This window comes from Odocoileus virginianus, chromosome 15, assembly GCF_023699985.2.
Source record: "Odocoileus virginianus isolate 20LAN1187 ecotype Illinois chromosome 15, Ovbor_1.2, whole genome shotgun sequence".
NCBI classification, from domain to species: Eukaryota; Metazoa; Chordata; class Mammalia; order Artiodactyla; family Cervidae; genus Odocoileus; species Odocoileus virginianus.
In genome coordinates this window covers 51,306,913-51,321,555 of record NC_069688.1, presented here as the reverse complement: position 1 = coordinate 51,321,555, position 14,643 = coordinate 51,306,913, and the positions used below count along the sequence as shown (strand labels likewise).

At 37.0% G+C, this 14,643-nt stretch overlaps 1 protein-coding gene across 1 annotated transcript in view; it reads right to left on the bottom strand.

Annotated features, from left to right (window-relative positions):
• The window catches only part of NIPAL2 (NIPA like domain containing 2), a 76,777-nt gene that overhangs the window by 50,548 nt on the left and 11,586 nt on the right, over positions 1 to 14,643 (bottom strand). Inside the window, exons 2-3 of the mRNA XM_070477351.1 lie at positions 3,080 to 3,148; positions 1,857 to 2,028 (exon numbers count right to left, since the gene is read on the bottom strand). Coding sequence (XP_070333452.1) covers positions 1,857 to 2,028; positions 3,080 to 3,148 — 241 coding nt within the window. The remainder of the gene's footprint in view (positions 1 to 1,856; positions 2,029 to 3,079; positions 3,149 to 14,643) is intronic.

Genomic DNA, 14,643 nt, shown 5'->3' with positions numbered 1-14,643 from the left:
GATGAGCAGCTTCACAGGCGGCTTCACGAAGGGCTGTGAGGAGCTTATCAGGGCTGGCCCTTCATCTCTGATAATTTCCGAATTCTCACTTCGGGTCCCAAGAGGCCTGGCTTATCTTCATTTCTGTGAGATCTCTGGGTCTTTATAAGAAATCCAGCACATCCCCCTTCCTTTGTGCTAGTTGGAATGGCTCTTTTCTTGTTCCCAGAAAAAAGCTTCCCAGGACCGGGGGATTCAAGATAAACGGAGAATTTCAGTGCAATGTGATGCACTCAACCCTCCTCGGGCCTCCGTTTGATCTGTCTGGACACTTCTGTTTTAGGCTATTGCATGGAAACTGAGCATGAAGCAGAATCAGAAACGAAACTAGAGATGAGCTCTAAACAGACAGTTGCTATGAAAAATAGTACAACAGTTTCAGAACAATTGGGGCCTGTAGAAGTCTCATGGTGACAATATAACTATGCGTGCATGCTGTGTCACTTCAGTCGTGTGCAACTCTTTGCAACCCTATAGACCACAGTCCTCCAGGCTCCTATGTCCATGGGATTCTCCAGACAAGAATACTGGAGTGGATTGCCATGCCTTCCTCTAGAAGATCTTCTCAACCCAGGGATCGAACCTGCATCTCTTATGTCTCCTGCATTGGCAGACAGGTTCTTTAGCATTAATGCCAGCAGGGAAGCACAATATAACTATATCTTTTTATCTGTTATTTCTCAGATTTTGAGAAGAAAAAAAAATAAATATAAAGAATGCCCTTGTACACAATATATGCAGTAGTAAATAGAAGATAAGACACCTTCAAATTGCTGATTTTATCTGAATTTTAAAAATGTCAAATGATTACATAAATTGTGTGCCTATTCAGAGTAGGGTGATTTTAACTGAACAATTTCTAGAAAGCCAAAAAAGCATTATTGGGAAAAAAAAAGCATTCTTTGCTAACCATTCTATTATTGTACATTATGAAATAAGATATTTTAAATGATTAAGAAGGGGAAACTTCTTTCAAAATGAAACAAAATTCCCTTTGAGTATACATTATTTCAGTTTAAATTATGTTTTTAAAAAGAATATCATATAATTTTTTGGAAAATATCACACTTGGGATAATACGCTTGATCTAGTCGCTACCAGACAATAACCATCAACTTGTTTCTATTTCAATGAAGATTCCAAGTTCACAGAAACTTAGAAACATGCTGTTTCCATAGCAGCAGATAAAGGGTGAAACTCAAAAGATTTTATTGATTTTAACACAGCTTAGAGAATTTGCTCTCTTTTTTAGCAGTAATTTTTGCTTTATCTTTAGTCTTTAGCAACATCTCATATTCTCTTGTCTAAATGTATCTAGCAGGTCATAAAAAATTTTGAAAGCAGGTTAATTATGACATTACTGTAAAATTACACATTCTTATAGATAGTAATATATCTAATTCTTAATGTAAAAGAGATGCTAAACTATGGATCAGGCATCAAGGACTCTGCATGTCATGTCAGTTTAACATATGAATAAAATATGTCATTCTATTACAAATGTTTTAAGATAATTCATTAATGATTAAAAAGCATGTATAACATTTGCTGTGGCTATTGATTTATTGACTCAGACACCGGGAATCAGGCTTTTAAACATAAATGTTACAGCTACAAAATGCCAGTTTCTTCATGGTTAATGGGGCACCATAACAATGAATAACTGAAATTAGGAGTATAACTGTTCCAAGTGAGCATGCTAAGAAAACAGGAAACAGACCTTCTTCTTTTGGGCCTGTGTTCAGTTGTATGTTTTTTCACCGATTATTCTGATCTCTTAAAATTTCTATTTGTCAAAACACAGAAAAATGGCCCACCTGTAACAGACACACAGCCTAACGGAGCGATGAGAGTAATGGGGGCGAGTCCATAGGCCGAGAAGTTTCCCGTCTCTCCCAGGGCCATCAGTATGACCCCAGCCCACCACAACGCGCTCCTGAAGTATGGCCTTGGGGGTTCTCGCTGTGCTGACCGAAGATGTGAATACTTCTAGAAGTCAAACAGAATGTAAATAAGAAAACATTTCCACGCAACTAAAAACTGCCTTGAAAATTTTGGTCCTATAAAATTGCTTCAAGGCTCTTAAATTTATTTGCAGATTATAATAGAGCAATGATTATGGTTTTCTGTTTTGTTCCAAACATACTAAAAGTGACTCATACTGACACAGTATTTTATAGTTTAAAGGGCCTTCTTCATATTAATTAATTCTCATAACTCTATGAAATAAATATCATTATTACTATCTAAAGATGGGATGTATGTTAAGGAGTTAAGTGACTTTTTATTCTACCACACCAAAACACTTCTTTTATTAGATTGTCAAAAAAAAATCAGGTTCCCAAAATAAACATCATTGAAATAAATACGATAAATTATTAAAGAAACACCTTTGGAAAAGGGATTTAAAGAGAGCATATCTTAGGGTGAGTCAAAGTGGCTACCACAATAAATGTAACAGGGCAGAAAGTTTTGGTAGCGGAGGGTTGGGATGGAAGAACTCATTTATATCTGATTTGAGTACATCCTTCTATTGCAAACATGTGAATTCCTGAAAAACTGGCCATTAAATAAAGCACTATTTCCCTCTTGATTTTCTAATGATAACTGAATTCACTTCTTTAAGAAGTATGCACAATTCTAGATGACTTTAAAATTTTTCCTTTAAAAATTTTTTAAAAGCTTCAGGAGCTATTCAGAAAATAATTAAAGTACCATAAGAAAATGTGGAACATTAAAATAAATCTTGGTTTATGCCAATGTTATGAACATCTTTTCTCAGTGTGATACAAATTCACATGAAGTTTAACTGGGGTATACAATACTATTAAGAGGTTCACAAAAATATTTAACTTCTTTTAAAATCAAAAGAAAAAACATGGATACAATCCAGTCAGCACTACATTTGTCTTTATATCAATAAGGACATAAGATACATTTTCTTTAATGGAGGAAGAAGGCAAGAGTGTCTGAGGCTTATTAAAGTCATAATGTGTCCCTGGATCAAACTACAGAGTTAGAAAAATAAGCTTCTTCTTACCTGAATATTTAGGGAAATGCTGATTACCAGGTTTCCTAAAATGGCCAGCAAAACTCCAAAAAGGTGAATCTATAAAAGAAAATGCTTTCTTTAAATAGCATTTGTAAGATATTTACCAGAAAAAAAAAAACCTACAAAAATTTAAGTTGATACATTCATTCCTTTGTTCATTCATTCTGCAAATATTTTCATAGCACCCATTTGCCAGGGTCATTTGGAATATGGATAACAGTTTTATTAGGATTAATTTCTCACTTTAGTCAAATATTATTTTTTAGAACTAGTTTGGTCTATATTTAATTCTCTAGGTACTTGCTCCATTTACTAAAATAAATAGTCATCAGGTTCTCCCTTTTTCCCACTAAGATGCTTCTACTTATTCTGTTTCAGTTTTCCTCAGCAACCCCTCTGATTGGGGTGTTCACTGTCTCAAGTATGTGAGTGCTGTTCTCCCTCTTTTCTTTCTCTTAAGATATTCTGGTAGACTGGAAGATATTCTGGAAAACTGTGGTATGAAAGAAAGATCATTGGCTTTGGAGTTAAAGGATGAATCTGAGATTCAGATCTGCTATTTTCTAATGGGCAACTTTGAGCAAGCTACTTCAGCTCCCTGGATCCAGTAGATAGGGGTTGTTAGAAAAGATGTTTCCAAAATCCCTTTATCTCCAAAGTGTTATGAACTCTACCGGTGACAGACTAAATTTTCCACTGCTCCCCTGGTCAAGAACCCACAGTCCCTCTCTACAGTCAACTACATCGAGTATAAAACTACTATCCCAGCTCCCCATATTCCATCCTCATCCTGAACACCCGCTGTCCACAGCACGCTCCAGGTTGCTCTCTCTATCTTGGGTACCTGGTTCCCGACTTCTCCAGTTAGATGTCATACCTTGCTCACATCATTCTTCTCACCCAGACAGCATCTCCTTCCCTCAGCCCATTCCAACCAGACCTCACCCTCCTGGCCAATTGAGCTCCACTCATTACAACTGTCTCAGACACCACAGCCCATCTTTACTGTCTCAGAATCTAAATGGTGCACGTCCCTATTTCTTCTTTTATACTGTCACGTGTATCATCAGGCTCTGTCAAGAGATGGCAAATTCTCCAAGGGAAGAGGATCGTGTCTTAGACTTCCACTGGGTCTTCTACATCATCTACTATACACAGTGAGGGGCTTAAAAAAACACTTGCTTGAAAAAGTATATAGCGGTTTAAAACAAGAACTACAGAGGTTAAAAAATAAGTTCTGACACATTGCCCAAGATGTTTACTATAGATAGCATATGTATTATTTGATAACTTCAAAAGATGCATTTACTGCTACTATCTAGGTACAAAGACGTAATATCTGCTAGTAGTAACAATTAGTAATGATAGGACTCTTCCCCCTTTTTCTTCTTTAGTACAGAACTTTTAACTAGCTTCAAATTCCAAAGCATTATTTGAATTTCAAATGAACATTACAAGCACAAGGAACCCTTTTCAGAATGCAAAATGTCTTTGAAGTTTTAGAACTTTATTATGCATGCTGAAGTGAAATTCAGTATTTTTTTAAAAATGAAGCAGAAAAGCTGAAAACCCATTTAATAGCTGACATATAATATCCATAGTCTTTAATCAGTTAAGAATTTTCTTTTCCTAATAAAGGCAGTTGGCAACAATTTTGATCACTATTCCTCATGGGGAACAATTGTATCATAATATAATGTGCTATTTCCATGCTTTCGATTTACAATTGAGTACATTTGGCAGTAATCAGGAAAATAAAAATTCAGAAGAAGTTTGGGATTCAATGAGTAATTATGAAAATCTTCTGTAATTATAAAAGTAAACTGGTGAATAGAAATAACTTACTTCAAAATTCTTTAAATGATTCACTGAGTAGTTTAAACACCACCAGGCCCAATGTTTAGAAATTGGTTAGCAGGATTTGGCAATGATTTCTTGGATATGACATGAAAAGCACAGGCAACAGAAGAAAAAATAGATAAGTTGGACTTTATCAACAGTGAAATATTTTGTGCATCAAAGGATACTATTAGCACAGTGAAAGGCAACCCACCCAATGGGAGGAAATATTTGCAAATCATATATCTGATAAAGACTGGTATCTGAAATATATAAAGAATTCCCACAACTGAACAACACCAAAAAAATAAACAATCCAGCTGAAAAATGGTCAAAGAACTTGAATAGACTTTTCTCCAAAGAAGATATATAAATGGCCAATAGGCACATGAAAAAATGCTCAACAGCACCAATCATTAGCAAAAGGCAAATCAAAAACAACTAAACAAAATAACAGTAAGCTTTGGTAAGGATGTGGAGAAACTGAAACTCTTGTTCACTGCTGGTGGAGATATAAAATGGCTCGGCTGCCGACCTCATACCATATACAAAAAAATCAGCTCAAAATCAACCAAAGACCTAAATGTAAGAGCCAATACTATAAAATTCTCAGAATAAAACACAAGGGTAAATCTTTGTGACCTTAGATTTGGCCATGGATTCCCTTAGATAAGGCATCAAAAGCATAAACAACAAAGAAAAAATAATTGGGACTCCTCAATATTAAAGAATTGTGTATTTCAAAGGACATGATCAAGAAAGTGAAAAGATAATCTATAAAACGGGAGACAATATTTGGAAATCATACATCTGATCATACATCTGATAAGGGACTTATACCTAGAATCTATAAAGAACTCATATATAATGCAGTAATAATGACAAATGACCCAGTTAAAAATGGGCAAAGGATCTGAACGGACATTTCTCTAAAAAAGACAAATGGCTAATAAGCACATTGCAAACATGTTCAACATCACTAGCCATTAGGGATTACAAATCAAAACCATGGTGATAAACCACTTCATATCAAATGAGATACCTATAATAAAAAGTCAGATAATAACAAGCATTAGTAAGGAGGTAGATAAATCAGAACTCTCACACACTCTTATGGAAATATAAAATGGTGCAACCACTTTGGAAAACAGTCCAGCAGTTCTTCAAAAAGTTAAGCACAGAATTTACATTTGACTCAGAAATTCCATTCCTAGGTATAAATCCAAGAGAAATGAAAACATGGGTCCACACAAAAACTTGCACACAAATCTCCATACCAGTATTGCTCAGATTAGTCAAAAGTGGAAGTAACTAAAATGTTCATCAACTAATGAATAGATAAGCAAAATGTGGTATATTCATACAGTGGGATACTATTCATCCATAAAAATGAATGAAGCAAAGAGATATGTTACAACCTAAGTGAACCTTGAAAAGTTTATGCTGGGTGAAAGAATTACATCACAAAAGACCACATATTTTAAGATTCTATTTACATGAAAGGTCCAGATTAGGCAAATCTATAGAGACAGAAAGCAGAATTGTGGTTGTTTAGGGGTGGGAAGGAAGAGGGACTTGGGCATGACAGCTAAAGGCTGGGGCTTTCTTTTTGAGGTTATAAAAATGTTCTAAAGTTGATTATGGTGATATTTATACAACTCAGGAAACTGTACACTTCAAATGAGTAGATTATATGATATGTGAATTATATTTCAATAAAGTTGTTAAAAAAACACAGGCATTAAAAAATAAATAAATAAAAATAAAAACACAGGCATTTACTTTTTTTGTCCAAAGAAATAAAATGCTACAAAGGTAACTAGCTCTACTTCAGTCTCTTCTCCCTCCCAGAGATAAATGACTGTTTTTATGAAGCTGACATAAATGTATTTCTTTCCTTCCTTGATTTAATTATCTTTATTTTGTTTACTCGATTTTTCTTTTTTTGTCATCTTCATTTGAACTCTTAACTCATTAGCTTTTTCTGCTTCTTTCTATCCAGTGATATATGCAAATAGGGCTACTCATTTCTAAGTATACCTTCTGATTTGCCACCTGCATAGCTTTGGCATCCACAGTTTTCACTGGTATTTAGTTCTAAACATTTTATGATCATCTTATTTTAATCTGAGCCTATATTATTCAAAGGTGTGTTTTTCAATATTTCTAAATGAATGGGGTGTTGATCATTTTATTACTAATTTCTAATTTTACTGAGTTGTGGGCAGAAAACATGCTGTGTGTAAATTAACATTTGCCTTTCACCTATTATACAGTGTAAATTAAAATTTGTGACTGGCTGGTGTAGGGTCAAGAAGTGCTCCATGTATGTTTGAAAAAAAGTACTTAATAGTTGAGTTAATATATTTTATATATTCTATCTATTCATCTATTTCCATTAATTCATTGCTCAAATCTTTCCTATTCTTACTAAATTTTGGATTGTTTATTAATTACCTAGGAAGGTACATTAAAAATATACTCAAATGTGTACTTACCCATTTTTCCTTTTAAATCTATTGAGCTTTGCTTTATATTTTTAAGACCAAAGCGCCAGGTGTATACACGTTCAAAACTGTTTTATCATACCAGCTAATTGTTCCTTTTATCATTAGGTATTAATCTCAATGTTTTTTCTTTAAAATCTATTTTATCTGATATTAATAGTTACTTTCTTTTGATATTTGCCATTTTCTACATCACTTTAACATTTCTGTGTCATATTTTAGTCGTCTCTAATACACAGAAAATAATTGGATTAAAAAAAACCCCTGACACTTTCTGTGAAATGGGGAGGTGAGTCCATTTTGTTTATTGTGACTATAAACATATTTTCATTTATTTCTACATCATTTATGTTTTTGCAGTTATCTTGCTTTTTTTTTTTGTTATCTTGCTTTTTTAATTTTGCTTTCTAATTTCTCTTTTCCTGAATCCTGTTGAAATGACTGAGTTTTCTTTATTCTCTTCTTTCCCCTATTCTTCTGGCCAGGGAAGTTACATATCTTATTTATATTCTGTTAGTAACTACTGTTAAATGTTTTCAACTTTCAATTTTGAAATAGTTATGGATTCACAGTAGGCTATAAAGAAATGTCAAGGTAGGTCTATGCCTTCCCCTCAATGTTAACATTTTACACAACTACAATCCAGTATCTATGGTCTCTCTATCCTTTCCATGTGGAACTCCTCTTACAAGTATGTTAGACTTTTTAATTCTTTTTTTCCTAAAATAGCTCTCATATTTTCTGACTCTTATCTCTTTGTACTGAATTATGGATAAGTTCCTCAGATCTATCTTCAAGTTCAGTATTTCTGACCTCCCTTTCAGGTCAGAATATACACACCCATCAGTGCATATATTAAGCTGTACTATAATCATTATCTTTACAAAATATTTATTTGGTTGTATTGCTGGACTATTAAGAAAGCTGAGTGCTGAAGAATTGATGTTTTTGAACTGTGGTGCTGAAGAAGACTCTTGAGAGTCCCTTGGACTTGCAAGGAGACTCAACCAGTTCATCCTAAAGGAAATCAGTCCTGAATATTCATTGGAAGGACTGAAGCTGAAGTTGAAACTCCAATACTTTGGCCACCTGACGCAAAGAGCTGACTCACTTGAAAAGACCCTGATGCTGGGAAAGACTGAAGGTGGGAGGAGAAGGGGACGACAGAGGATGAGATGGTTGGATGGCATCACCGACTCAATGGACATCAGTTTGAGTAAGCTCCAGGAGCTGGTGATGGACAGGGAGGCCTGGCGTGCTGCAGTCCATGAGGTCGCAAAGAGTCGGACAGGACTGAGCGACTGAACTGAGCTGAACTGCCTGGGTGTTAGCTGCGTCCTGTGGGACCTTTTATGCCACACGCAGGCTCTCTAGCTGTGGCGTGGGCTTAGTTGCTCCATTGCAGGTGGGATCACAGTTCCTGACCAAGGATTGAAACCCCCTCCCCTACACTGCAAGGCAGGTTCTTAACCACTGGACCAGCAGGGAAGTCCCTATAATTATTCTTTACAGGTGTATTTTCCCTCTAGACTATCAGCTCCTTGAGGGCAGAGCTGTGACTTACCAACTCATCTTTGTAACCCTAACAACTAGCACAGTTATCTGGCACAGAGATGGTGTTTACTAAAGGCTATTTGAACTTAACTACTCTCAAATTGATTAAAGACTTTCTAGAAATAGTAAATTTTGACCTTTGGCCTTAGAAAGATCTCAAACGGAGTACTTCATAATCAACTGGGGTTGGAATTCAGAAAACACTCAGTTTCATGAGAAAAAAAGCTTGCCCCAGAATTCATATTTCAACAATTAAGGGTCCACTGTGTGCAATAGAAAGCTGCCTGCTGTCTTCTAAAGTGTAGTTATTTCATATCTACTGAAATATAGGTATAAAGCAGGTATCAGAAACAGTTTCCTGCTAATAGAGATATACTTCACTCCTTGTGCTTCACTTTATTGTGCCTCACAGATAAGCATTTTATACAAATTGAAGGTTTGTGGCAACCCTGCATTGAGTAAGTCTTTCAGCACCTCTTCTCCAACAGTATTGCTTACTTCGCATCTGTGTATCACATTTTGGTAATTCTTGCAATATTTCAAACTTTTTCATTATCATAGTATTTGTTATGATTATCTGTGATCAGTGATATTTGATGTTACTATTGCAAAAAGATTATGACTCACTGAAGGCTCAGATGATGGTTAGCATTTCTTAGCGATATATATATATATATATATATATATATATAGTTTGTTTTTAATTTAGTTGGTTGTGCCAGGTCTTAGTTATAACATGCAGGATCTAGTTCCTTGACCAGGGATCAAATCCAGGCCCTCTGCATTGGAAGCATGGCATCTTAACCAATGGAACATCAGGGAAGTTCCGGCAATAAATTATTAAGGTATGTACACTGCTTTTTTTTTTTTTTTAGACACAATGCAAAATGCAATATAATTGCACATTCGATAAACTATGCAAGTGTAAACATTACATTTACATGCTGGGAAACCAAAAATTCATGTGACTCACTTTGTTGCAATACTTGCTTTATTGCAGTGGCCTTGAACTGAAACTGCAATAGCTTAGAGGTATGCCTGTGCACAGTATAAACTAGTATATCTTATTCTTTGTTTTTCTGAAAGTTTACCTAGTTATTCAAGGTTAATTGCATACTCATTAAATTCATTTGACACATACCTGTAAATAGTAGTAATTCAGTAAATCCTCATTAATGTCCCTAATTGGTTGAGATGGGGAGGTTCAAATTTGTAATGTTTCCCAGAAAAGGTGGTTTAGTTACCTTCAAGGACATAGAATGACTTGAGGTAAGCACTATGAAACGCTGTTTCCAATTAGAGGCTCTGGTAAATGTGCTTTAATGATTACAGAATTCTCATCAGAAATCAGTGGTATCATTTGCATATAGTGAGCAGCCCTTATAAACTTGCCACTTAAATTAAGAGACATCTAGTTTACTTCATTACTTTATTCAGAGTGCTATCTGCCTTCCAGCATACTAGAATTAATGGAAGCTTAGATTCCTCTCCTCTCCCAACCCCCTTTTCTCCCCACGCTCTTGATCTGGAGACTGGTGGTCAGGAAAGAGAATAGAGAGCTGGAGAAGGAAAGTGATTTGCACAGAGTCACACAGTTAGATAGATACCAGGCCAATTTTGGCCCCAGGCACCCAGCTCACGCCTGAATCACCGTTTCTTCATAGACTGCAATAGCTAACTGTCTGGCTAGTTAATGTTCATTTACTGCAATTTTAAACTTAGCAGAATCTGTTTCTTTTTCCCAGTGCACATAAACTAAAGCAAAGATAATAGAAGCAAAGGTGGCCCGACACCTTAACAATGCAATTAGAAGTGCAGACCAGAAGCACAGAAAGATGCCCTTTATTTTTGTAGGGTTCACTCCTGTCACTACTGCGGCTTAAGGTCTGGCTTTTCCAGGATGTCTTGGCAAAGAGATGGTGGGAGCCACAGCAAAAATTTCTAGAGAATGAGCTTTAAAATATCAGCACTAATAAGTACTCAGGATGTTTTTGTTTTATTTGGAATAACAATCTTCTATCCTACTTTTTGGTGCCAGAATGGTCTTTAGATATTCCACATAAAGTTACTGACCTATAACCATGGGTGGAGGAGTTTGGCCAGATGATGACGGGATATGATAATAGGGACGTGTGGAATTGGTCATAGTCTGTTCCAGTCTCTGGCGCTGCCTTCAAAACATAAATTCAGAATCAGACCCTGGTGGAGCCAATATATGGTTCAAAAGAACCATAGATTCAGAGCTAGTTTTGAACACTGTAATAGTCATATTTAACTCACAGCTAGAATAATGCTATCTCCTGTTCCAGGCAGTAAAATATCCTTGAACATGGAAAGGAGAGATCCAGTTTTTAGTATGGGAAATATCACAGGTTAAGTGATTTAAGTCAACTAATCACTGAAGGAGTGATCTTACAGAACCTGAGCCTAAAAGGGGATGATATGCCTGAGAAATGAGTATTCAATTCATCTCATCTCACAGGAAACTCAGGAATGAGCTGGGGTGGTTTTGTATTTGCACCTAGTAAACAGGTGCAATCCTACTTCCAGAAAGTTGGGAGGGGATAGGAGGACATCCAAAGTCTTCATGATACATCCTTAAATTTGTAGGAGTAAAGATTCATAATGTGTGCAATTTACTTTCAAATGATACGTGACAATATAAATAAAAAACAGGAAGAGAGAGGGAGAGACAAAGAGAACGAGCAAGAACAAACAAATGTGGTACAGTGTTAACAAGTGAATCTCCAGATGAAGACATGTGGTGTTTACTGTATTATTCTTCTGAGTTTTCTATAGGTTGGGAAAATTCCAAACTAAGAAATTAAAAAAAATCTGCTTTAGAGGTTCCATTAATTTTTTAAAGACAATATGGGTTCACTTTAAAAGAGTTAAAAGAGGAGACGATAACAAAGAAAGAAAAAAAAATTGAGAAATAAATAGGAAGCTGGCTGAGCTAAGGAAAGAGATAAATGAGAAAAATAAGACCACTGCACAACTTAAAACCACAGGTAGGCGAGGGTGGGATGATCTGAGAGAACAGCATTGAAACATGTATATTATCAGGTGTAAACAGATTGCCAGTCCAGGTTGGATGCATGAGACAAGTGCTCAGGGCCGGTGCACTAGGATGACCCAGAGGGATGGGATGGGGAGGGAGGCGGGAGGGGGGTTCAGGATGGGGAACACATGTACACCCATGGCTGATTCATATCAATGTATGGCAAAAACCACTACAATATTGTAAAGTAATTAGCCTCCAACTAATAAAATAAATGGAAAAAAAAAACCCACATGTAGACACTGGTTGGGAAAAATACACAAGGTGGAGGAAAAAGACATGAAATAAAAGTGATCACAGAGAAGACGGTGGATAGGGGAGACAAAGTCCACATCAGAGGCTATTTGCTCAGTCATGAACCCATTTGGTATTTATCTAGCAACTAGTAAATATTAGGTCCTATTTCAGGAACAAAGGATGCAAAGAATCTTCGAGAAGCTCAGAAGAGGCAGGAAAAGTGCCCAGTAACAGATGGCTGCTGCGCTCACTCAGTCGCGTCCGACTCTTTGTGACCTTGTGGACGGCAGCCCACCAGGCTCCTCTGTCCGTGGGATTCTCCAGGCAAGAACATTGGGTTGGGTTGCCACTTCCTCCTCCAGGGGATCTTCCTGACCCAGGGATCAAACCCGCATCTTACGTCTCCTGCATTGGCAAGTGGGTTCTTTACCCCTAACGCCACCTGGGAAGCCCAGTAACAGCCTGGTGGTGGTTTGGTTGCTAAGTCGTGTCCAACTCTTGGGACTCCATGGACTATAGCCCACTGGGCTCCTCTGTCCATGGGATTCTCCAGGCAAGAATATTGGAGTGGGTTGCCATTTCCTTCTCCAGGGAATCTTCCTGACACAGGAATTGAACCCAGGTCTCCTGCATTGCAGGCAGATTCTTTACTGACTGAGCTACGAGGGAAGCCCCCCACCACCACCTGTGAAATCTCTAATAGAGGTACTCTCTAGAACCCATACGAAGAGAAGGGAGAGAGAACAAGTCTGCCTAGATTGGAGAGTATATTAGCTTCCTGAGGATGCTGTAACAAATCAGCATAAACCTGGTGGCTTAAGACAATAGGAATTTACTCTCTTACGGTTCTGGAGCCTGGAAGCTCCAAATCAATTTCATTGGGCTGAAATCAAGATGGCAGGGCCACACTCCCTCTAGAGTTTCTAGCAGAGAATCTATTCCTCACCTCCCCCAGTTTCTGGTGGCTGCTGGCACATCCTTGGTTTAGGGTTGCATCATTCTAACCCCTGTTTCTGTGGCCGCATTGCCTTCCTCTTCCATGCGAAATCTCCCTGTGTCTCTCTCTCATAAAAAAAGAAAAAAGATAACATGTGATAGCATTTAGGGTCCATCTAGATAATCCAGGATAATCTTCCTGTCTCAAATCTTTATCTTAATTACACTGGCATGACTCCAGCATAGTTGGACTGGAGGGGCAGGCAGCAGCCTTTTTATGCCATGGGTCTGCAGGTGGTGCCACAACATGAAGAATGCTAAACCAGAGAAGGATAGGCTCAAAGGAGACATTTAGAAGACATCCTGGTGCAGTGTGGAGGATGGACTGGGAGGGAGCAAGACCAGAGAACAGGAAAACCAGCTGGGAGACACTGGAATCTCAGAAGAAGGAAGGTAAACGTGGAGAATTAACTACAACAGGGCCATGAAGGAACAATATTCATATTCATTGCAGCAAACGATGGAAATACGTAATGCTTTTTAGAATGCCGAATGGGTTGGACCCCTAATCTCCTTTGCCCTCACAGAAAATTGCGTTGTCTGCAATACTAACCCAAACTAAGTTAAAGCTATAATCCCATACGTGAAAATGAAGAAAGAAAAAATTTCATTCCAGAAGAGATTTTTAACTTGTTATCTTGGTTTTTGTATGCCATAAGGTTATTGCCTTTCTATCCTGAGAAAGTCTCATAGCATTGGATCCAAATCTGGTGATTCAAAGCCAACAGAAAAGGTCAGGGTTACAAAACACAGTGTATCGTTGCTATTCTACAAGCTGTTCTATGCCAATTTTTAATCAACTTTAAAAACCTAGGCAGAAAAGCCCAACATACTGCCTTCCCATACAATTAAGCACTGTTACATTTTGTCTTTTACTTGGGAACACATTTACTTACATAATTGTACATTCGTTATCTTAAAAAACTGAACTCCATTAACAGTAAGCCTTACTTAGCTTACTAAGCCACCACGTTTGTTGTTTTTGAGAAATTTAAGTTGCAGCAGAACAAATTTATGGGAAAAACTTAATAAGACATCCTTTGGGGGCTTTTAACACTTTATTAAAAGGAGAACAACAATAGTCAAGAAAGGTGAGATATCACTTAAGGAAATCTTAAACTTGGGTCTATTACAAAACAAATCAATCCTGTTTAACGTTGGAAAGGGGATCTTTGAAACAAGGGCTGACATGCTAAACACAAAGAATGCTATTGTTTGCATCCAGATCAATATGAGGTCCCACAACTTTCAAATTTTGCAAGAACATATTCTTAATAATTATCTAACAAAATCGGTCATTCTTTGTTTTCAAAGAAGCAGGACTGCCGGCTGCCTTTTGCAGGGAAATACCAGGGTGT